Source organism: Hyperolius riggenbachi, unplaced genomic scaffold (genome assembly GCF_040937935.1).
Source record: "Hyperolius riggenbachi isolate aHypRig1 unplaced genomic scaffold, aHypRig1.pri scaffold_109, whole genome shotgun sequence".
Lineage (NCBI taxonomy): Eukaryota > Metazoa > Chordata > Amphibia > Anura > Hyperoliidae > Hyperolius > Hyperolius riggenbachi.
In genome coordinates this window covers 384,586-410,132 of record NW_027152338.1, presented here as the reverse complement: position 1 = coordinate 410,132, position 25,547 = coordinate 384,586, and the positions used below count along the sequence as shown (strand labels likewise).

Genomic DNA, 25,547 nt, shown 5'->3' with positions numbered 1-25,547 from the left:
CCCATTCATTCATATCCCGTCTAAAGATTGGCGGTGACAACGAGCATGGGAACGCGCGGGGGAGTGGAGTGGGGGGGGGGACGAGCAGGAGTGTGTGGTGGCAATGGACGTAGTACCTATGTCCCTGCAAGGGGAAGAGGGAATATGCAGGGATGTAGTTACTCGTCCCAGGGGAAGGGAAGTGGTTAAAGGAGTCATCAGGGCAAATATAGTAAAATGAGTGGTACTTACCGGGGGCTTCCTCCAGTCCCAAACTCCCAGGACTTCCCTCGCCGCCGCACTGCCCACAGCCGTTCGCCGGAGCTCCGACCCGGTCCCCAGCGATGACGTCAGAGCGACCTGGAGGTCGCTCTGTACTGCGCCTGCGCGATCTGCGCTATCAATCACCGCCACATGGGCCGGAGCGGACTGCGCAGGTGTGAAGTAGTTCTGCACCTGCGCAGTCCGCTCCAGCCCCTGTGGTGGTCATTGACAGCACCGATCGTGCAGGCGCAGTACAGAGCGACCTCCAGGTCGCTCTGACGTCATCGCTGGGGACCGGGTCGGAGCTCCAGCGAACGGCTGCGGGCAGAGCTGCGGCGAGGGAGGTCCTGGGAGATTGGGGCTGGAGGAAGCCCCCGGTAAGTACCACTCATTTTACTATATTTGCCCTGATGACTCCTTTAAGAGGTATGTGTAATAATCAACACAAATGTCCTGATATGTAATACATTCAATAAAGATTATTTGGATATCATATCACATCAGAAAAAAAAACATATTAAAGTAATAAAAAAACATACAGTCTAGAGAGTAATCTGACCTGAATCCAAGCACCCTGATTGGACCCATGTGGGCAAGCAGAATATCAGTTATGGCGGTAGACACCTCATGCAACATGTGTTACGCACAAAGGTGTGTTCTAGTGATACTCGCCATGTGAGGCTTCCTTTTGTTATTTTCTTTTAACAGTGTTTTTGTCAACTGATGAATAGCACAAGAGGAAGACTGATGATATATTTCCAGTGGTGCAGCTGTTTCTTTGTCCAAATTTGCTGTGAGCTCTAACTCTAGTTTTGACAACCAGCAACCTGGGGGTCTATCTTGTGAAAAGGTGGTGAGCACAGTATTGCATACATTTGAATGTTACACAGGGACATTACAGCATTAAATAAATGGTACACAAAATAGTGATGGAACAATAAACAAGGGTGTGCAGATTGCAATTTAGGGATAAATATAGAAGATGAGTCACTGAGTCCATATGGTGGCAGAGAAGAGTGTACTAGGAGGAGGGCCCTGCCAGTGAGGCTGATAATCTGAGAGGTGGGGTAGAGGAACACTTATAAGGGTGGGGTGTAGTTGGAGCTATGAAGTTATCACATAAGCAATGGTGTAAAGATAAGTCTTCAAGGCCTTTAACATACATATTTAAATAGGACATTATTTAATAGCAGGAATTCCACTGTGTTGAAGTGAATGAGACCTAAGGCTCCCACTTTACTTCCGTGGAAGGAACTGGCTGATCAGGTTGTCTCCAATGTGCACTTAAATTTTGAGAATTGAAAGGTCCCTTTAAACTTTAAAAAAAATGTGGGATATATGGATATTAGCCATGCAAACTCCCAATTTTTTGCCTAAGTTTTATAACATGTACTGAGGATGCCAGTACACATACATATGTTGATTATTGTTCTGAATACTGATGATTACAGCTGTGACTATGTATAACAATTATCACACTTGTAAAAGGAACCCAGAACACAACTATAAAATGCAATACTGAACTTACCCCGTGGCTTCCTCCAGCACCCCATAGTCTGTGAGGTCCGCCAAGGGACCTCAATAGAGTAATCACAGGTATGATTGTGTGTAATACAGTCTGTTAAAGAGTAACTGTTAGGCATAAAATACACAATAAGTTCTCTACTGCAGGCTGAGCAGTAGAAAGGATGCTAACCAGGCAATTTTAAAGTTTAAAATCATTCTTACTTTTTTTTTCCTTGTAGATTTCTCTCCCTATGCCCCCAAGCTCTAAGATGGTGCGCAGACACAAAAGAGAAGTGACAGGCATGCTGAATCAGCCTGATTGGCTGAAGCCTCTGTCACTCATCTCTCTGCGCTGTGATTGGCCACCTGGTCTCCCCTTGTCTGCGTTGGTCACAGCCGCTGTTAGAGTGCATGGAGAGGGCCAGAGGCTATCTCCTGTCACTGTCCTCTGCCCCCCCACCCGCAGTGGCATGTCCGCGCCCCCCCCCCCCTACTCTGCATCCTCCCTCTTCCCCGCACTGAACATTGGGGAAGGATAAAGGTGGCGCACACAGATTCACAGAATAATGGTTCCAGGCACTGCAGTATCCTTCTATACTCTCTGCACAACCGCCGGCGATAGTGCAGAGAATAGATGGGAACGGCAGCGCTTGGATCCATTAGTAGGTGAGTCTGTGACTGCTGCATTTATTCCTCCCCGCTGTGCACAGAGTCAGTGCGGGGAGGAGGGGGATTGGGAGGGGAGGGGGGGATAGTATCTAGCCAGACACAAGATGGCCCCGGTCAGCAACAGGAGCCTTCTAATTTACAAACATAAAAATCACAGAAATTAAAACTACACTACACTACAATACAACTGTTATGTGTAACAGTTATATGGAATTTATTTCCGTGGTCAGCGCACAGAACGCGCGCTGACACTGCGGAAAGCCTCCACAAGCGTGTAATTACTGTATATAGGACCCAGCTATGGTGCAATGCACCTGTAGAGGGAGATTCCCACCGGCAGATGGAGCTGTGGAGTACAGATGGACTGTACTGTACTGCCACAGATGCCAGATGGGAATTGCAGGAGTAGAAGCAATGTAGGGCTGGATAGCTCTAATAGAGAAATAGCACAGAGACAGAATAAATGTGTGTCCACCAATCCAGTCGCCACCCAGCGACAGTGGACACACAACAGCGGAAACAAAGTGGGAACGCAATCGCAAGAGAGGCGATTGCCAGAAGTGACAGAAGACTGAGCAGGACAGAGCACGAGAGTAGCAAAGACACAGCAAGCAAGAACAATAAAGAAAATAACTAACGCTAACTAAACGCGAACACCGCACTCATTCGCAACAGCAAACGCGTTTAAGCATGATCACCGCGCGTTAGGCGCCCAGTGATAAGCGTGCCACCCTAACTAACCAATGACACACAAACACGAAATAGAGAACGCGAATGCTTGATAAACGGTTACCTCACCGAGCCTACAGCAAGCGTTCGTACAAGACACGACAGAGAGAAGGAGCAGCCAGAAGCAACCGCAGCTCTGGCCTACACTCCCAGACAGAATTCAGAAGGAACCACCGCTGCTACCGCTAGAGCAAATGCGATCCAAACAGACAAACAGATGGGGCTACCAGTAGCAACTGCTGCTCTGGTTAGCACCCCTGAGGCAGAATACAGAAGGAAGCACTGTCCCTACCATTAGGGCTAATGCAATGCAGACACATGGAGCAGCCAGTAGCAACCACAGCTCTGGCCTACACTCCCAGACAGACAGAACAATTCCCTGTCGACCGCCGCTGGCGACAAGGCAATTGAGACACAGAAGGAAGCACTGCCACTACCATTAGGGCTAATGCAATCCAGACAGATGGAGCAGCCAGTAGCAACAGCAGCTCTGGCCTACACTCCCAGACAGACAGAACAATTCCCTGTTGACCGCCGCTGGCGACAAGGCAATCGAGACAGACAGAACTAGGCAAAACAGATAATACAACCTGACTGCACTAGAAGGGATGCCTAGTGCAATCCCCAGGAATTACTCTAAGATAATCTTAGCAAACGACAGCAAGACTGACACTCTAGGAGTGTTTGCAGGAACAAACCTTCATGACCAGCAAAGGATTCTGGGAGCACATGGTATTTATACTGCAAGCCTTCAAAGGAGGCAGCTAGGCAGTTTGCATGACAAGTGTATGCAAATTCCTCAGCAGCAGAGCAGGTCTGAAACTTGCAGAGTGAAGACAGGTCTCTTTTCCAGAGACCTGCAGCCCTCAGACTTAAGGAATGGACAAACAGCTGTCTGCCCATGCAGACAGCTGAGCAGATCATTACATTATGTAAGTAGAGAAAGTATTTATCTATTTACATATGTGGTTTTGTTTTCTGTTTTTTTTTTTGGGGGGGGGGGCATTGTATAGCTAATAGTTTCTCTTTTTTTTCATTATTAATTAATGAATAGAGCAGATGTAATCATTTTTTTCTTTAGGAAAGTGGAGATAAACTTTAATTACCAAGTAATCCATTACTTTAACTACAGAAACTGAGTAGGTGGGGAAATTAGTAAGTCCAGTTGCTTAAGGCTATCACATACACGCATATCTAGATAGATAGATAGATAGATAGATAGATAGATAGATAGATAGATAGATAGATAGATAGATAGATAGATAGATAGATATGTATATTGATATAGATTTATTATGGGACTCAAAATCTCCATAACCGGTAATTACTTACCACCAGCACAGGTGTTCACATCAATGTACTGAAAGTTTTTGGGGATTTCAACAGCGATATTTTCTCTAAGAAAAATATGAATAATATAGTTTATTAGAAACAGATTACAAATATTTTCTTGTTCTTCTGTTTTGTAATATACTGTAGAGTTCCACCAGCATGCCAAAACCTTCAGTATGTTAATTATCCTAAAACTCGGATAGGGTCATTAGATTGTGAGATCCTCTGAGAGAGAGATCGTTACAGACAGGAATGTGGAATTCTCAAATTGGGAATATAACGATTTCAGATCATGCTCCTGTGTGGTTTGATTTGGAGCTGGGGCTGAAAAGTAAATGGGACTGGCATTGGAGACTCAATGGCAATCTGTTGGATGACCTTGAAATTAGGGATAAAGTGAAAGATACATGAATACAATTTTTTGATAAGAATGAATAGGAAGGAATGGACAAGGGCATGGTGTAGCAGGCCCATAAGGTTGTGGTAAGGGGGGGTTCTTATTTCCCAGGGAGCCAGGAAAAAGAGGGAGCATCTGGAGAAGATTCATGGTACGTTGAATGAAATAAGTGCTTTGGAGATTGCCCATAAGAGTACTTTGGATCAGGGAGTCTTGATAAATTGAAGGAGGTGAAGAGTAGGTTATCATGTTTACTAGATAGTTAATTAAGAGATAAAAATAAAGATTTTTCAGCTAAGTGGCTTGAGCATGGAAATAAATGTGATAAATGACTTGCTTAGGCCTTAAAGGGACAGTGTAAGAGTATGTTTTTTCCTAAGATTAAGGGTTTGAGAGGAGTTCTGCAGTTGCAGGCACACAAAATTGCTAACTTGTTTAAAAATTATTATTTCTCATTATATAATCTCCCTAAAGATAGGTCTAAAGATTTTGAGAAAGGGATGTGGGAATATTTAGAGGAGTAGGGTATCCCTGATTTGACGCAGGATAGAAGGGAGGAAATGGAGAGGGAAATCTCTGAAGAGGAAGTTGGTGGTATGATAAAAGCAATGAAGTTGGGCAAATCGCTAGGCCCAGGTGGTTAGTCAAAAAAATATTTCTCCACTTTTAGTGATATTTTGATACATCCTATGTGCAGACTCTTCAAAGCGCTCAAAAATGGTAAGGTTCTGCCTAGAGATACGTTGGAGGCGTATAACTGTTATTCATAAAAATGGGAAGGGACCTGCTTTGTGTCAAAGTTATAGACCAATCTCATTGTTAATTCTGGACTGTAACGATCGGTGTAACACAGAGAGGGTCTGATTACCGGTGATCTGCAGTATCACCGAGAATACAGATATATGCCTGATTATATATGATCTGCAGTATCACCGATAATCAGATATATCTCTAACCTCTGGACACCTGAGTAATATCTGAGTGTTTGGTGCAACAGTAATACTTTGAGGAGAGCACCCGTACAGAGGGTGCAAGGCAGTAGGAGGTACTGCCTACAGAACAGATTCCTTCCAATGGCCTGAGGCTCCCCAAGGGGCGGAGCCAGGCTGAGAGTGGGAAGGACTAGAGTGTGAGTGACACCAGGGGTGAAGTGTCACTGACAGGTCTGTGAACTATCTCCCAACAGGGGAAATAGTTCTGGAGGTCGGACAGGCCAGGTCGGCAATAGACAGACAGATCAGGTACAAAGACAAGAGACAGAATCGGAATCCAAGGACAAGCAGAGTTTGGCAACAGAGTATCAGATATAGCAAAGTACCAATTCAGAGATCAAGAGAGTGGTCAGGAAAGCAGGAAGTCATAACAGATAATAACAATGCCTATTCTTTAGGTGTGAGCTCCGTGATCCTCAACACCCTGGAACTAGTCTGATATATAACAGAGTGGTAATACAGTTCCCTAGTCTTGGGTGTGAGTTCCTTGATCATCAACACCCTGGAACTAGTCTGAAGTATAACAGAATGATAATACAGTTCCCTAGTCTTGGGTGTGAGTTCCTTGATCATCAACACCCTGGAACTAGTCTGAAGTATAACAGAATGATAATACAGTTCCCTAGTCTTGGGTGTGAGTTCCTTGATCATCAACACCCTGGAACTAGTCTGAAGTATAACAGAATGATAATACAGTCCCCTAGTCTTGGGTGTGAGTTCCCTGATCATCAACCCCCTGGAACCAGTCCGAAGTATAACAGAATGATAATAACACAGATTTAGCAAAAGGTCGCTAATCACGTAGTGATCGCAACGGCAGACACCAGAGAAATGACCAGCACCTAGTATATATACCCTAGCGCTCTCCAGCGCCTCCCCTAAGTGCTAGACCAATAGGAAGTGGTAAAATTGTCAGCTGACCGGCTTGGTCAGCTGACACCCTTCTGGCTGTCATAAAAGCTCTGCCTCTCAACGCGCGCGTGCATCCTTCTGAACCTGTGTGGACTATCAGTCCCAGCCACACCAGACCTGTTTTGCAATGTATCCGCTGTGCAGGACGCGGAACCACGTCCTGCACAGCGTGGCTATCCGAGCAGCGCGACGGTTTCTCCGCGTTCCGCCATGCGGACAGATGTAGGCCTATGCGTGCAAACCGCCGCGTCGGACGCGGAATCCGCCGCCTTGTTTACTGGGCATGCGTCGGTTTCTCCGCGCTCCGTCAGGCTAGTGGATGCAGGCCCATGCGCGCAAACTGCCATGTTGAACGCGGAATCAGCCGCCTTACCTTGAGTACTCGCGGCGGCTTTTCCGCGTTTTCTCACATGGACATAAAGGTATTTGCAAAAATTTTGGTGGAAAGTATTAAGCCTTGGCTTGGATCTACTATAATTAATTATGATCAAGTTGGGTTTGTGCCAGGAAGGAAAGGGAGCGATAATGTGGCTAAAGCTATGTTATTGTTTAAATGGTCCTTAATGTAGGAAATTCCTATGATGGTTTGGTCAATGGATGCGGAGAAGGTATTTGACAGGGTGAATTGGGATTTTATTATGGCTACCTTGAAGTTCATGGGATTGTGGCCAAATATGTTAAAGTGGGTAAGTGCTTTGTATTACAATCCTACTGCCCGAGTTGGAGCCCTGTCGGATGCCTTCTCCCTGTCTAATGGTACTAGGCAGGGTTGCCCGATGTCACCGGTAATATTTATTTTTACTTAGAGGTGCTTTTGTGTACTATAAGGAAGGCAGGGAGTATTCATGGGGTAAAAGTGGGGGATGATAAGCACAAACTGTCAGCCTTTGCAGATGGTATTTTATTTTATGTCTCAGAACCATTGGTGTCAATGCCAAATTTGGGAATTTGAGAGGCATGGGATGTACTCGAATTTTAAGATTAATATGTCAAAGTCGTAGGCACTTATTGTTTCAATGGGATCTTTATTGTTGCATCAGACTAAGATTAATTTTTCATTTCCTTTTAGAAATGAAGCAATTAAGTACTTGGGAATAATGTTGTCTAGTAATATTTCCAAATTATATGCATTTAATTACCTTCCCTTATTAAGATCTATAAAAAAGAATTTGTAAGGTTGTGGAGGGGGGTTCTTGGTTTGGGCATATAGATATTATCAAGATGAATGTGCTGCCAAGGTTGATATTTTGTATATCTATGCTTACGTGTGCCTGCATTTTTTTTTTTAGAAAAAATAAATGGGACAACTATTTAGATAGGCGAGTATAGTGCAGGTCCAGTGCTGGTAAATCAACACAACAAGAAAAAAGGGGGGAAAGAACAAACCAGTATATGCTGTTCAAAAAAAACTGCACAATTTATTTGCATAGTCATATACCAACACCTATCATTTAAAAATATTTGGCGTCAATAGTGATTCGACACTATATAATTTGATGTCAGGGTAGTCGACAGAAAGACAATTCAAGATACAAAAAAAGTGCACAGTGACTCACTATGAATAATATATACAATTGTAATAACCCCCACAATAATAGTCAGGCATAGTGTTTGCGCTTAAAGGGACTCCAAGCTCTAAATAAAAACAAAATTGGTACTCACCTGGGGCTTTCTGCAGCCCACCGTAGGTTGGGAGGTCCCACGGCGTCCATCTGGCTCTTCTCCCAGGGCCTGGCCAGAAATGGCTCCCCGTCGGTTCCCGACTACACTGGGCCCGAGTGTCGGGCTCCTTATTCCTGAAAGGTTACGTCTGTCGTCACCACACTGGCCGCCTCGCATCATCATCACGGCGGCCGGCGTGACAGTACTGCGCATGCGCGATTAAACCGCACATGCGCAGTACTGTCACGCCGGCCGCCGTGATTATTGCGAGGCGGCCAGCGTGGTGACGACAGACGTGACATTTCAGGAAGAAGGAGCCCGACACTCAGGCCCAGTGTCGCCAGGAACCACCGGGGTGCCATTTCTGGCCAAGCCCTGGGAGAAGAGCCAGATGGATGCCGTGGGATTTCCCAACCTACGGTGGGCTGCAGAAATCCCCAGGTGACTACCAATTTTGTTTTTATTTAGAGCTTGGAGTCCCTTTAAGGGTCATACCTGGAGCACCCAGCAATTACCTAAGGGGGTAATCCAATAGTTATCAATTAGTTTTAAGGATTATAACCACTCACAGAGGATAACTGGGTATGACCAATATGAGCAATAAACTATTATTTATAGAGTAAAAAGGATATCCATGCATAATAATAGCCCAAGATAGTTGACATATGATCCTGTGATATATTTCTGTAAGCACCATCAATATCTATAAGTGACTAGTAGTGATGACTGATCAATACCACCAAGGTCCATTCATCCTGTAATTAGGAGGTAAGTATTGTAAATCATAGTTCCAGCCTCAGTGATTAACCCCTTCACTATCACTACACTATTGTTATATTGTTAATTAGGTAGCTAGCTTGATTTCATTCAGTGACAGTCAGAGTGTGTGCAGCAGGGCTGCTGCAGGCAGCTGCTATGTGTCTGTGTGTGTACTGTGCACAGACCAGGCCTGCTGGCTTGCTATTAGCCTTAGCTAGAGTATAGGTTAGGTAATAGGATTACTGTGTTATTGTGTAGTTAGTACTGTAGTACTGCAGTCAGTGCTAGTTAGTTGTTAGAGACGAGTAGTAGTAGTACTACTGTGTTAGCTTACTACAGAACTGCTGTGCTGTGAGCAGTGCCAGTGTGAGAGTTAGTGTGCACTAGTGTCTTCTCCTCGTGGCACTTGCCACTTGGCATGTAGCACTTGGCACTTGGCATGTTGCATGTGGTCACGTGCCAAGTGCCACGTGCCAAGTGCCATGTGCCAAGTGCAAAGTGCTAAGTGCCAAGTGCAAAATGGCACGTGCAAAGCGCCACGTGCCATGTGCAAAGTGTCACATGCAAAGTGCCACGTGCAAAGCGCCACGTGCCATGTGCAAACTGCAACATGCCACGTGCAAAGTGCCAAGTGCAAAGTGCCATGTGCCAAGTGCAAAGTGCCACGTGCAAAGTGCCACGTGCAAAGTGCCAAGTGCAAAGTGCCACGTGCCACATGCAAAGTGTCACATGCAAAGTGCCACATGCAAAGTGCCACGTGCCAAGTGCCACGTGCCAAGTGCCATGTGCAAAGTGCAAAGTGCCACGTGCAAAGTGCCACGTGCAAAGTGCCACGTGCAAAGTGCCACGTGCCAAGTGCAAAGTGCCATGTGCCAAGTACCACGTGCCAAGTGCCACGTGCCAAGTGCAAAGTGCCACGTGCAAAGTGCCACGTGCAAAGTGCCACGTGCAAAGTGCCACGTGCAAAGTGCCACGTGCCAAGTGCAAAGTGCCACATGCAAAGTGCCACGTGTCAAGTGCAAAGTGCCACGTGCCAAGTGCAAAGTGCCATGTGCGAAGTGCAAAGTGCCACGTGCCAAGTGCCACGTGCCAAGTGCAAAGTGCCACATGCAAAGTGCCACGTGCAAAGTGCCACGTGCCAAGTGCAAAGTGCCACATGTAAAGTGCCACGTGTCAAGTACAAAGTGCCACGTGCCAAGTGCAAAGTGCCACGTGCAAAGTGCCATGTGCCATGTCCCAAATGTGCAGTTGGACTTTGGACACAATGCGGGCTGCACGACCGCTGTCTGGAACCTAGTCCTGATGTTAATTGACAGCCATTTTTTTGGGGGGGAGGGGATTTTAAGTCCCCACATCATCAATTAGTGTTTACCTTAAAAAAAAACATAATGCTACATGCCTCATTTACCCTAAAAAAAGTTTTTAAAAGCAATTTAAAGGCCACTTCCATTTTTTCTATCCGTATGTAATGAATAGCAGGAAAAGCCGCCGCATGTTCTGACAGTAAGGCGGCTGATTCCACGTCTGATGCGGCGGTTTGTCCGCGTCAACATGCGTCTGGGTTGTCTGGAACTGGTGGTGCACATGGGAGGAATGGCGTGGGGGCCGCCGCGTGTTCTGACGGTAAGGCGGCGGATTCCGCGTCCAGTGCGGCGGTTTCCCTGCAGCAACATGTGTCTGGGCTGTCTGGACCTAGTAGTGAACGCACGCGCGCTGCAAGACAAGCTCTTTATACCAATAGGAGGAAGATCAGCTGATCAGGGCGGTCAGCTGATCCCTGCTCAGTCAGTGATTAGTTGATGGGAGCTGTGGAGCGCTTTACTATATATATCTCCTGCTGTTCAGTTGCTGGTTGTCTGGCGTTGCGAATGCTTATGTGTTAGCACTCAGACCTTAGTCAGATCCTTCAGTGTGTTGGAACCAGGAGGACCTGGGAATAGACACTTAGCCAGTTACTGTATATCATCTGTGTTATTCTCTAGCATAGTTCCAGGGTGTTGAGATCACGGCCCTCACACCCCAGACTAGGAATACTGTATATCATCTGTGTTATTCTCTAGCATAGTTCCAGGGTGTTGAGATCACAGCCCTCACACCCCAGACTAGGAATACTGTATACCATCTGTGTTATTCTCTAGCATAGTTCCAGGGTGTTAAGATCACGGACCTCACACCTCAGACTAGGCCTTGTTCTGATATCTGTTATGACCTGTAGCTTTCCTGACTATTCTTCTGATCTCTGATTTGGTACTTTGCATATCTGATACTCTGTTGCCGACCCGGCCTGTCTGACCTTCTGGCTGTCACCCTCCGCAGGGTGTCCAGCCTTTCCGAAGGGGTCCCCTGCTTTTCTGAGGGGACACTGCTCCTTATCAGTCAGGGACTCCCTCTCCAGGTGTCCTTGACTGCAGTAGAGTCTTCTCTACTTATTGGACCACCTGCTACCCTGGTGGTCCAAAGGTTACTGTTGCACCAAAACACTTACACACTCAGGTGTCTAGAGGTTAGACATATTTGATTATTGGCGATTCTGCAGATCCTCAATAATCAGGTATATCTGTATTCTTGGGGATACTGCAGATCGCCAAGGATCAGATTCTCTCTCTGGTTGCTGACACCCATCGTTACACCGTATATCCAAATCCGCCCGGATATCCCGGATACTGGGTCGGATATGCTATTCTATTCGCATACTGCAAAGTTCGGATTCAGATATCCGATCCGGATATCTGGGTATCCGGATCAATTCAGATTTTGAAAAGGGGTATCCGTGCACCCCTGATTTTCATTATTTTATATGGCAAAATAAGGTCTCGAGGTTAGCCTTTGAGATCTTGACTCATCCTAGGGAAAAGGGTGGTTTGGGTCTTCCTGATCTAAGGGCTTATTATCAAGTGTGTATATTAGTTATACTCTTTGATTGGACATATGGAGGTGGTGTGAAAATTTGGGTTAGTATTGAAAATAAATTACAGTGGGGTGTGAAAGTATGGGCAACCTTGTTAATCGTCATGATTTTCCTGTATAAATCGTTGGTTGTTACGATAAAAAAATGATAGTTAAATATATCATATAGGAGACACATACAGTGATATTTGAGAAGTGAAATGAAGTTTATTGGATTTACAGAAAGTGTGCAATAATTGTTTAAATAAAATTAGGCAAGTGCATAAATTTGGGCCCTGTTGTCATCTTATTCATTCCAAAACCTTTAGAACTAATTATTGGAACTCAAATTGGCTTAGTAAGCTCAGTTACCCCTGACCTGCATACACAGGTGAGGTCCAATTATGAAAAAGAGTATTTAAGGAGGTCAGTTGTAAGTTTCCCTCCTATTTTAATTTTCTCTGAAGAGTAGCAACATGGGGGTCTCAATACAACTCTTAAATCACCCGAAGACAAAGATTGTTCACCATCATGGTTTAGGGAAAGGATGCAGAAAGCTGTCTCAGGTATTTCAGCTGTGTCTCCACAGTTAGGAGCATATTGAGGAAATGGAAGACCACAGGCTCAGTTCAAGTTAAAGCTCGAAGTAACAGACCAAGAAAAATCTCTGATAAACAGAAGCGACGAATGATGAGAACAGTCAGAGTGAACCAACAGACCAGCATCAAAGACCTACAGAGAAATCGGTGACAAAACTGAAGCTGCGCCGGGGCTGGATCTTTCAACAAGACAACGACCCTAAACACTGCTCAAAACCCACTAAGGCATTCATGCAGAGGATCAGGTACAACGTTCTGGAATGGCCATCTCAGTCCCCAGACCTGTATATAATTGAAAATCTTTGGTTTGAGTTAAAGAGAGCTGTCCATGCTTGGAATCCATCAAGCCTGAATGAACTAGAGATGTTTTATAAAGAGGAATGGTCCAAAATACCTTCAACCAGAATCCAGACTCTCATTGGAACCTACAGGAAGCGTTTAGAGGCTGTAATTTCTGCAAAAGGAGGATCTACTAAATATTGATTTCATTTTTTTTGTGGTGCCCAAATTTATGCACCTGCCTAATTTTGTTTAAACAATTATTGCACACTTTCTGTAAATCCAATAAACTTAATTTCACTTCTCAAATATCACTGTGTGTGTCTCCTATATGATATATTTAACTGACTTTTTTATCGTAAAAACCAACGATTTATATAGGAAAATAATGACAATTAACAAGGTTGCCCAAACTTTCGCATCCCACTGTAGTAGAAATAGAGTTGAGGGATGCTTTCTGGATTCCTGGGAAATTTAGAGATTTGCCAAAATGGACGCCATTTTGGGTTAAGAATGTGTTTAAAATTTGGGATTTGATTAATAAGAAGTGTGGTTGGGCTGAGGGGTTATCTCTAAAGTCAACGCTCGTGGGATTCTCTTTTTTTCCGACAGGTAAGGAGTGTGGGTTTTTTTTGGATTATGGGGAGGTGGGAATAGATTGAGCTTGAAAGATATTTTGGTGGATGGAAAAAATAAATCTTTGGCCAGATTTTGTGAGGAATTAGGTCATTTTCCATTTGATTTTTGAAGTATAGACAATTGGAGCACTTCGTGGCGGCGAAGAAGATAATTTTTTGGGGCAATATGAGTTTGACAGAATTTGGTAATTTTCTGTCAATTACCAAATTCTGCAATTACCAAATTCTGCAGTTACCAAATTACCAAAAGCTGCAATTACCAAATGGTAATGGCAGCTACTCCCAGGCATCTGGTATCCATTTTATATAAAGCATGGATTCTGGATGGGACTGGGAATTTTCCTGTATATTTAAGTAAGTGGGAGGAGGATCTTGACATATCCTTGAGTGATAGTCAAAAAAAGAAAATATGGCCCATGCTACTTCAGTAAGTTCTAAAATTAAGAAAGTGAATTTGAAATTTTTGACTAGATGGTATAGAATGCCAGCCTAGCATGTACCATTGTGATATACCCAAGAGAAAAATGAGCTTGCTTATTTTCCTAATTTGCTAGATGAAAGCAGTGGGACACATGGTGAAACTGCTTACAGGCTTCAATTCAAGACTTCACAATCAGAAAGACCATGTGCCCCCCTGGATGATGCTGGTGTAACACACACAGAAAAGGACAGCAATTTGAAGTCTGGAAGATTCCAGGGCAAGGGTGGGAAGGATGAAAAGCTAGGTGGCCATGCAACCCTTCCTGCTAGGGATGGCCTTGCCTTTTGTGTTCAACAGTTGTCCGAAGAAAACCCCATAGCCATTTAGCAGCAACTGTGTGCACAGCGTCTGTGGCACAATTGGTTAGCGCATTTGGCTGTTAACCGAAAGGTTGGTGGTTCAAGCCCACCCAGGGATGGCCTTGCCTTTTGTGTTCCACAGCTGTCCGAAGAAAACCCCAGATAGCAATTTAGCAGCAACTGTGTGCACAGTGTCTGTGGCACAATTGGTTAGCGCATTTGGCTGTTAACCGAAAGGTTGGTGGTTCAAGCCCACCTAGGGATGGCTTTGTGTTTTGTGAAGGGAACTAATGTACCCTTCTTAAACTTGAAAATTGCATACAAATGTAAGTAGACTGCAGAGTGGTGCAGTGGAAGTGTGCTGGGCCCATAACCCAGAAGCCATCCTCTGCTAGGCATGATTTCATTTTTTCACCTCACTTTATCGCATGGGCAACACTGTTTCCATAGCCCTGTAAGAGAAAGTGTAATAAGGGCCCCGCCGTAACATAGATATTACGGTAGCTAAGAATACTCCTGGGTCTTTCTTGTAGTTGAAGAGATGAGTGAAATGGCTGGCTTCAGCCTGTAATGTTAGCTGACCTGGGTTCAATTCCCAGCCAATGGTGGTATAGCAGTGAGGAGAGCTGCCTTCCAAGCAGTTGACCTGTGTTTGATTCCTGGCCAATGTATGTGAGCTTGCTTTTGACAGCCTACAAATCCCTGGAAGACAAAATCAGAGAGAGAGAGGGAGGAGGGAAGGAAGGTAGAGGTGGAGGGTAAGAGGATAGAAGGTGTTTTTAAAGGTTAAAAATGGTTTTAAAGCACTTTGAAAGGCACTTCCGGTTTGTCCACCCGGATATCCAAATAGGTCAGATATCCGCGTTCAGATATTCGCGTTCATGCAGATATCTAAAAGGTCGGATTCGGATATCCAAACCGGATCCGGATATCTGGATATCCGGATCCGGATCAATTCGGATTTTAAAAAGTACTATCCGAGCATCCCTAGTCAGGATCATCCTACCAATAGAGAGTGGATAGGTAAAGTTAACTTGGGGAAGGATATGGAGAATCAGATTGCTCTTCAGAAGGATAAGTTGGGGGTTTTTAATTATAAATGGGCAAAGTGGCTGGAATCTCAGGATTCAATAGAGTATAGGTGTATGGTGGAGATGTAGGGGAGGAGCCTCTTGAGGTGAGATTATCATATATATTGTAGTGTGTAGGATGGGACTTATCTCTGTTGTTTTTTTTATTTTTGTGTTTTTTACTTCATGTTAACCTGATGAAGATCCAGAGGTGCGGGTTTAGAGGGGGAGATGGGGGGGGGGCTTGTTTTGTATGTAATATGGAAAGGAGAGGGGAAGGAGTATTGAGAATTGAGGGGATTTATGGATTTGTTTGTATGTTGTGAATTCTTCCAATTATGGATATGTTTGTATGTGGAGATTTCTTCTTCTTCCTTAAAGAGACCCTGTAACAAAAAAAGTTCCCCTGGGGGGGTACTCACCTCGGGAGGGGGAAGGCTCAGGGTCCCAATGAGGCTTCCCCCACTCCTGTAGCTGCAGGCAGTCCAGCACTGGCTCCACCGAAGTGTCCTGGAATCCTCCCTTGACAAGCCTGACAAGTGCTGATAAGCGCTGATTTATTTACCTCTCCTGGCTCCAGCAGGGGTGCTGTTGCGCAGGCGCAGGAGAGTCTTGCGCCTGTGCAGTACAGCGGAAAACAAAGATTGGCTATTTTCACCCATCTCCATGCGGAGAGCTGACACTGCGCCTGTGCCGGAGCCGGGGAGGTAAATATTTACATTGCCGCTGTTCCAGGAGGATTTTCGCCGCCAACATGGGAACGAGGAGGATGGGGGAAGCCTCAATGGGATCTGGAGCCTTCCCCCACCCGAGGTGAGTATCCCCCAGGGGAGGTTTTCTTTAATAAAATAAAATCACATGAAAAAGCAGACAGGAATGTACACTGTAAAGCACAGCACAAAATCCATCATCAGTAAATAATATGTAATTTTGCCTTCTATCATTCAAAAGCCTTTTGCAACCAACATATATTTTTGAAATTTACCCTGAGCTAAAATATTAAAAGATTGAGGTGATCACTGCTACAATCTGAAGGTCTCCAAAAGTCTCCTGTCCAGCTTCCTTATTATCTGTGGCCATATTGGAGATCAAACATGCAACATTTCATAAATAGTGGTGAAATAGCATACAACATCGGCACTGGGTAGAGATGAGCGTAATGGCGTAATTACGATTTCGCGAAATTTCGCGTAATTCGTGTAATTACGTTTATGGCCGTAAGTACATAATCGTAATGAAGAAGGATTTCGCGAAATTTCGCGTAAGCGTAATTTTCGCGTAATTTTCGCATTGCAACGGGTATTACGAAATTAATGCGTATGGCCATGCTCCCGAAGCGGAAAAGTTGACGCATGGATCAATGTTAGGTAGCCGCCGACTTTAAGGGTTAATAGCAAAGCCCCCTTAAATGCTAAGAGCCTCAAATTTGGAGAATATATTAAGGAGATCAGAAGGAATAAGAGGAAAAACATTTTTTTCAAAAAGACCTTATAGTTTTTGAGAAAATCGATGTTAAAGTTTCAAAGGAAAAATTTAAACATTTAAAAACCCGCCGACTTTAACGGTTAATAGCAAAGCCTGCTTAAAGTTTAGGAAAACCAAATTCCCAGGGTATATTAACCACTTAAGCCCAACTGGACGAGATTTCTCGTCCAGTTGGGCTGCGCGCACTCCCGCGGGTCGCGCGCGCTCCCGCGGGCCCCCCCGTGCGCGCCCCCGCTGCTGGCCGCTAGCCCACCAATCAGTGAAAGGGATTATAAATCCCTTTCGCTGATCGGACCCCCCCCCCCCCCCCCCCCCCCCCGGAGAAAAGCTGACAGCGTCTCTTCAGACGCTGCGGCTTTTCTGAGATCTGGTCTCCTTTCTTCTGCCTGGGAGCGAGATCGATCGCTCCCAGGACTTTTTGATTCTGGCCATCTTGTGGCCAAATAGCAAATTACACCTAAGAATTTTTTTTTTTAAATAAACATATAAATATATTAAAAAAAAACCCTGTTTACCTCCCACACCAAAAAATACCCACATACAAGTTTAAATTAAAAAAAAAAAAATTACAATAATAAAAAAAAAAAAAAAAACATAAATAGTTACCTAAGGGTTTGAACTTTTTAAATATGCACGTCAAAGGAGTATATCAATATGATTTAATAAATTATGGGCTTCTAAACAGTGATGGACACAAAACGGAAAAAATGCACCTTTATTTCCAAATAAAATATTGTCGCCATACATTGTGATAGGGACATAATTTTAACGGTGAAATACCCGGGGCATATGGGCAAATACAATACGTGAGTTTTAATTATGGAGGCATGTATTATTTTAAAACTATAATGGCTGAAAACTGAGAAATAATGATTTTTTTCCATTTTTTCTTATTCTTCCTGTTAAAATGCATTTACAGTAAAGTGGCTCTTAGCAAAATGTACCACCCACAGAAAGCCTAATTGGTGGCGGAAAAAACAAGATATAGATCAATTAATTGTGATGAGTAGTGATAAAGTTATTGGCAAATGAATGGGGGGTGAAAGTTGCTCGGATGTAAAAAAATTTCAACCCTTCGGGCTTAAGTGGTTAAGGGGATCAGTGGGAATAAGAGGAAATTTTTTTTTTCAAAAAGACCTTATAGTTTTTGAGAAAATCGATTTTTAAGTTTCAAGGGCGAAAATGTCTTTTAAATGCGGAAAATGTCAGTTTTTTTTGCACAGGTAACAATAGTGTATTATTTTCATAGATTCCCCCAAGTGGGAAGAGTTTTACTTACTTCGTTCTGAGTGTGGGAAATATAAAAAAAACGACGTGGGGTCCCCCCTCCCAGACCTCTTTAACCCCTTGTCCCCCATGCAGGCTGGGATAGCCAGAATGCGGAGCACCGGCCGCGTGGGGCTCCGCACCCTGACTATACCAGCCCGCATGGTCCATGGATTGGGGGGTCTCGGAAGGGGAGGGGCAGCTAAGCTTCCCCCTCCCCCTCCGAGCCCTTGTCCAATCCAAGGACAAGGGGCTCTTCTCTACCTCCGATGGGCGGTGGAGGTGGAGGCCGCGATTTCCTGGGGGGGGGGTTCATGGTGGAATCTGGGAGTCCCCTTTAAAAAGGGGTCCCCCAGATGCCCACCCCCCCTCCCAGGAGACATGAGTATAGAGGTACTTGTACCCCTTACCCATTTCCTTTAAGAGTTAAAAGTAAATAAACACACAAACACTTAGAAAAAGTATTTTAATTGAACAAAAAACATAACCACCTGATTTGAAGGAACCCCATTTGTCTGCTAAGGACCAATGGGGCTCCTTGGAGCCCAAATACAAAGATGCTTTAGAGAGCTCTGAGCTATATAGCTCAGAGCTCTGTCGGGTCCGTGCAGCGTAGACGAGTATGCGGCGGCGGCGAGTGACGTCGGGTGCGGCGTAGTTACAATGTAACAAAGTTGTTACATTGTAATAACTTTGTTACATTGTAACTGATAGAACATTTCCGAGGCTATTTTGAGGGATCATTTATTTAAAGGGACAGGTAAGTATTAATGGTTAATTAAGAATATTAAAGGACTTTTTTCGTGGATATGTTTTTTGTTCAATTAAAATACTTTTTCTAAGTGTTTGTGTGTTTATTTACTTTTAACTCTTAAAGGAAATGGGTAAGGGGTACAAGTACCTCTATACTCATTTCTCCTGGGAGGGGGGGTGGGCATCTGGGGGAACCCTTTTTAAAGGGGACTCCCAGATTCCACCATGAACCCCCCCCCAGGAAATCGCGGCCTCCACCTCCACCGCCCATCGGAGGTAGAGAAGAGCCCCTTGTCCTTGGATTGGACAAGGGCTCGGAGGGGGAGGGGAAAGCTTGGCTGCCCCTCCCCTTCCAAGACCCCCCAATCCATGGACCATGCGGGCTGGTATAGTCAGGGTGCGGAGCCCCACAAGGCCGGTGCTCCGCATTCTGGCTATCCCAGCCTGCATGGGGGACAAGGGGTTAAAGAGGTCTGGGAGGGGGGACCCCACGTCGTTTTTTTTTTATATTTCCCACACTCAGAACGAAGTAAGTAAAACTCTTCCCACTTGGGGGAATCTATGAAAATAATACACTATTGTTACCTGTGCAAAAAAAACTGACATTTTCCGCATTTAAAAGACATTTTCGCCCTTGAAACTTAAAAATCGATTTTCTCAAAAACTATAAGGTCTTTTTGAAAAAAAAAATTTCCTCTTATTCCCACTGATCCCCTTAATATACCCTGGGAATTTTGTGTTCCTAAACTTTAAGCAGGCTTTGCTATTAACCGTTAAAGTCGGCGGGTTTTTAAATGTTTACATTTTTCCTTTGAAACTTTAACATCGATTTTTCTCAAAAACTATAAGGTCTTTTTGAAAAAAAAAATTTCCTCTTATTCCTCCTGATCTCCTTAATATATTCTCCAAATTTGAGGCTCTTAGCATTTAAGGGGGCTTTGCTATTAACCCTTAAAGTCGGCGGCTTTTTTATAGTATACGGAGCGTTACGGTTTAACGCGAAATTACGGTAGCGTTTAATGCGAAATTACGGCATGAACGAAACGCGAAATTACGCCTTGAAAATTACGCTTACGGTATTTTCAATTATGATTTTAATGGCAATTACGCTACCGTAATTTCGCATCGTAATCGCAAATTTCGCATGCGTAATTTTAGTAATGCGAAATTACGAAAATTTCAGCTCAACTCTAGCACTGGGTTGGTTTTGTATTCTGTATCACAGCTGTTTATGAAATAAAAAAGGTTGGAATATACCCTCCAAGGGTTGAATAATTTATGGGAACTTTTGCCATGTTTAGACTTGTGTATAAAAGACTTGATGGACTTCTTGCCTCACTAAGGACTTCCCGTGTTCTATAAGTGCATACCCCTGAGGCTGGTAGACGTCTCACTCACTATAGTCATATTGGTGATGATCACCAAGTCTTTTTAGAATGTTTCTAAACTTAAGAGTGAGCCTTTGCGGTAAACAAGGACCAGTGGCCTAGCTATAAACGAGCTATAAATGAGATGTTTAATTAGAGGTTTTGTTTCTCTCTGAATGCTCACCCCACCTCTAGGGTTAGGAGGGATGTAAATGTTTAAAAAAACACCAAAAATGGCAGTCTCCAAGATAACACCAGCAGTGGAAGACTGCTGCATAGCCAAACAGATCTAACATACTCCATCACTAAGGACTAGGGACTGGTCAATAAAATGCAAATCATGCAGAGCTGATGCAGAACTATGCAATTATTTTTCTGCAAATTTCAGCAGCTTAAAAATGGACCAATCAAATTCTATCTCAACGTTACTCATTTGCAAAAAAAGAGCGAGTCTAGGCACCAGATAAGTTGCAATTGCTGACACCATTTTATTTCATCCCCCAACACAGACAGACAAAGCAAGTGTGTAGCGGCCTGACAGCTGTTTCATGAGCACCACTTGCTTCCTCAGAGACCATCTGAGGAAGCGAGCAGTCTCTGAGGAAGCCAGCAGCACTTGCGAAATGGCTGTTAGGCCACTAAACACTTGCTTTGTCTGTCTGTTTTGGGGATGAAATACAGTGGTGTCAGCAATTGCAACTTATCTGGTCCACGGACTTTCTCTCTCTTTTTGCAAATATTGTCTGTTCTGTCCGGAGGCACAGTAAGTCACCCAATGCCCTGAGATAGCCTGAATGCATTAAAAAGTGTCAATTTCTGAACCATTATTTACATCTCATCCCCAACACTCTAACTTTGAATGCTTCTCCATGAATAACACTCCCCACCTCCCATAATCTCCCTCCTATTCAATCCCTTGAAACCTAGTGAAACAACTTGCTCTTTTTGACTTGACCTTTTTCTTGATTCCTTCTTTGGAAATGTAATTTTGTAATGATTTTATTTAATTTTTATTTTCCTCTTTTATAGTATGTCAGTTGACAATGGCATTTTGATTAACCCAAATCCAACAGACCGGGACATCACTCCCTCATGTTCATTTCAGGGACCCATAACCACCCTTAGAAATGATTGCCACTAATTTTGCAATGTAGTAACCTTGGAATTAAGCAACATCTTTGTTATGTAATTATATGATCCTATCTTTTTTTAGTTTTTTGGCATGTGGAGAAAGTCCATCTACACTCAGATATACCAGGTGTTCTCTGCGATTTGGTTGCACTCTCAGAGAAAAACATTTGGGAATGTAAGTTTATTTTGACAAACTACAGCTCTACCCTATCTGGTGGGAAAGTGAGTGATGCAAAAGGGAAAATAGACTTCCAGGGCCCAGAACAATCTGGCAAAAAAAAAAAAACATACCATTTTGACGCATTTCGGGAAACCAATTGCTGATTCCTCAGGCCAATGTTCTGTGCTGTCCTGTAAAGAGTGGCTACTGTACATGGATGTTACATATGGAAAAAGTGGCTGCATATACTATGGAAAGGGGGCTACTGCACATGGAAAGGGAGCCACTAGAAAGTGGGCCTAGTGTTAAATAGTTTAAATTCAGACCTGCATATGCAGAATCATTTTGTAACAAAAGTGGAATAACAATTTACTAAATAAATATATATTTTATTGACTCGTACACTATGGGTATATTTTTGACTACAGAAATCAAAACTATTATATGCATACCTACCTTTTAAAAAGGTTTTTCTCTTGTGTGCTGAGGAAGGAGAGATTTTCATTAAAAGATTGGAGGAATATTAATGATTTACAATGGATAGCTTCTGGTTTATAGCAGGAAAATGATTCCTTATCTCCGTTTGAGTAATAACATATCTCCTTGTGTGTATTCAGATGGAATCCACATTTAGACTTGACTGGATGGGTTCCATTGCTAAAGGTTCCTAAGAAGTAGATGAGTCTATAGTCCTGGTTCCTCGCTCTCCACAGTGCTGATACAGCCTCACTTGGATGATGGAGCACCAAGGAAACATAGGCCTTTCCTTCCCAAAATAAGGTGAAATAAACATGATAGATTCCATTGTGCAGATCTTCAATCCTCCCAGAGGCCGCAGATTTATGGTCTTCAGAAAATATTCTAGCCTTCATGAAGTCTCCTCCGTAGGTTTTCCGATTACCTACATAATCAAACATCTCCACTTGGACAGTGAATGTCTCTCCAACACAGTACTTTTGTCTTGGGTTGAAAATGGTTGCTCTGCTCCTCATGGCACTGGTTGTTTTTTCCACATCAGAGAATGGGATTAAAGGATACATAGAAGAATAGTTTTGAAAGATTAAATCAACTTGATTTTCGTCTTGTAATAGAGCCCTGGCAAGTGCAGTCAACTTCTCCCCGCTGCTTAAAGGTGATTTGTTGTAATGAATTGAAGACTGAAATGGATATAGTTATATGAATTAAAAAAAAAGTCTTTCATATATTACTTAAAAAATATCTAAAATATAGTCTGTAATTATAAAAAGGTCTACTAAAGGTGGCAATACATCTACCAATTTTGCAGCCAGATTGACCATCCGATTCAATAATTTTAACAAATTTGATGAAAATCGCTGGCACAACATGTCTGACCCATCAATCAGACATGCTGTAAAATCTTAGTCACATGTGGTCAATCCAATGTGCGGCGATAATGGCTTGCATTGCATTATTTCAACGACCGACAAATGCACAGGACTCCTGGACCCTGTTTGCCCAAGTGTTACATTTCCACCTGTTGCCACACAATGCGCCATGTGGTACAGCACTTGTGGTAACAGGCAGCGGACATTGGGGGGAGGGCAGAGGAGTGGCTGGGATTTGCAGCGGTGGACAGGTGAGAATTTTCAGAGCATAGGCACTGGGGGAGCATTTAACACTTGGTGGGTGGCCAGACAGGTGGTGGAAGCAGCCAGGCCGATTTCTGACAGATTCCATGCTGAAATCTATCAGGAATTGGTCTGCGGTTTATGGGTAGGCAATCAGAGAGAGATCTGTCTTATAGTCGATCTGACCATACATGACCAGATGTATGGCCACCTTAAATAGAATCACTTTGTGCCAATCCTACAATACATATTATGCCAGGGGTGCCCAATAGGTCGATCGCGATCTACCGGTAGATCGCGACCGCCTGATCGGTAGATCACAGCCTCTTGGCCGCGTCCCATTGAATTTAGCAGCCAGCAGCTGTAGAACGCAGTTTCTGCTGCTGGCCGCTGATCGCGAAGGAGGAGAGAGCCTGGCCAATCAAGGGAGGAGAGGCGCGCAGCCATTCAGGGGAGCAGAGGCGCGCAACCAATCAGGGGAGCAGAGGCACGCAGCCAATCAGGGGAGCAGAGGCGCGCAGCCAATCAGGGGAGCAGAGGCGCGTAGCCAATCAGGGGAGGAGAGGCGCGCAGCCATTCAGGGGAGCAGAGCAACTCCATTCACGCTGCCCACCGGAGCCTCGGCTGAGGGAGTGAATACCTGGACGCCGCCGCAGGAAGAAACCGGCCTTATACCCAGGTAACCTATACTGAAGGGACCTATACCTGGCTAACCTATACTGAAGGGACCTATACCCAGCTAACCTATACTGAAGGGACCTATACCCTGCTAACCTATACTTAAGGGACCTATACCCAGCTAACCTATACTGAAGGGACCTATACCCAGCTAACCTATACTGAAGGGACCTATACCCAGCTAACCTACACTGAAGGGACCTATACCCAGCTAACGTATACTGAAGGGACCTATACCCTGCTAACCTATACTGAAGGGACCTATACCCAGCTAACCTATACTGAAGGGACCTATACCCAGCTAACCTATACTGAAGGGACCTATACCCAGCTAACCTATACTGAAGGGACCTATATCCGGCTAACCTATACTGAAGGGACCTATACCTAACTACATTTCCGGGGGGGGGGGGGGGGATGGGTGCATTTGAAACATCGGTAGATCTCCTGGCCTCTGCGAATTTTAAAGTAGCTCGCGAGGTGAAAAAGTGTGGGCACCCCTGTATTATGCCATAACACAGTGTGCTTAATATTTTACTTAAATGTAACTCAAAAAGTAATATAAATGCACAGGTCCTAATTTAGTACAAGGTTCTCCAGCCTGAAGACAGTTAACCTGCAAACAGGGCCGGATTTTCCCATAAGGCACTGCAGGCACGTGCCTACAGGCGCCTAATGATGAAAAGGTGGCTCACTTCCTTTCCCTAGTGCCACCCTCCCTCTTTTTCTATGCAAAGGGTAAATGAGAAGTTACCCAGCTCTCAGCATTACACTGATGAGATCTCCCTTCAGTTGGGGCACCACTAGCTACTTAATATTCAGGGTACCTCTGGGTACCTAATGCTAAGGGGCACCTGTAGTACCTATGATGGGGTAAGGGAAGTAAGGGAGAAGTGACAGCTGGGACAGCAAGCATACTTGCGGTGCGGTTTGGCGGGTGTTTGTAGGTTCATGGAGGGCGAAGCCTAAGGTACCAGGCCATCTGTGCCTATAGGCTCCTGTTATGTAAATCCGGGCCTGCCTGCAAACTTTTCTGGATGTATTATCATCTGTTTCTAGCCTGGGTCATGTGGACAATTATGGAGGAAGATGTACATTTAGTGAATTGCTGCATGCTTGTTCAGGGGCTATGGCTAATGGTATTAGAGGCAGAGGATCAGCAGGGCTGCCAGCCAGGCAACTGGTATTGCTTAAAAGGAAATAAACATGGCAGCCTCCATATACCTCTCTCTTCAGTTCCCCTTTAAGTCTAAGTGTTTTTCTCTGCATGGGGAAAACACATTGGTCCTCAGTTTTCCTGTGCAGAAAGCGAGGGGGGCGTACGTTAAAAAAGGGCGCCGGGAAAAAAGGGCTCACGGTTTTAAACGATAAGCATGAATAACGTTTAAAAAAAATTGTGCTTTTGTTTAAAAATAATGTTTTATAAAGTTTTAAATCATTAAATAATGTGTATGACATCGGCAATTGTAAAAACGTTAATCTTTCCTGTTTAAAGTGAAATTTATAATAACGTTTTATAAAACATTAATAAGAATGTTACTAAAGTTATACCTAACCCTACTCTCACACAGAACCCTCCCTGTACCTATCCCTAACCCCTAGACCCCCCTGGTGGTGCCTAAACCTAAGACCCCCCTGGTGGTGCCTAAACCTAAGACCCCCCTG

General features: G+C 44.2%; 1 protein-coding gene across 1 annotated transcript in view; it reads right to left on the bottom strand.

The window, feature by feature from the left end:
* LOC137543592 (NXPE family member 1-like) overlaps positions 1-22,655 on the bottom strand; it is a 53,174-nt gene extending 30,519 nt beyond the window's left edge. Inside the window, exons 1-2 of the mRNA XM_068264692.1 lie at positions 22,072-22,655; positions 4,483-4,544 (exon numbers count right to left, since the gene is read on the bottom strand). Of these exons, the coding sequence (XP_068120793.1) occupies positions 4,483-4,544; positions 22,072-22,655 (646 nt within the window). The remainder of the gene's footprint in view (positions 1-4,482; positions 4,545-22,071) is intronic.
* Positions 22,656-25,547: the final 2,892 nt, after the last annotated feature.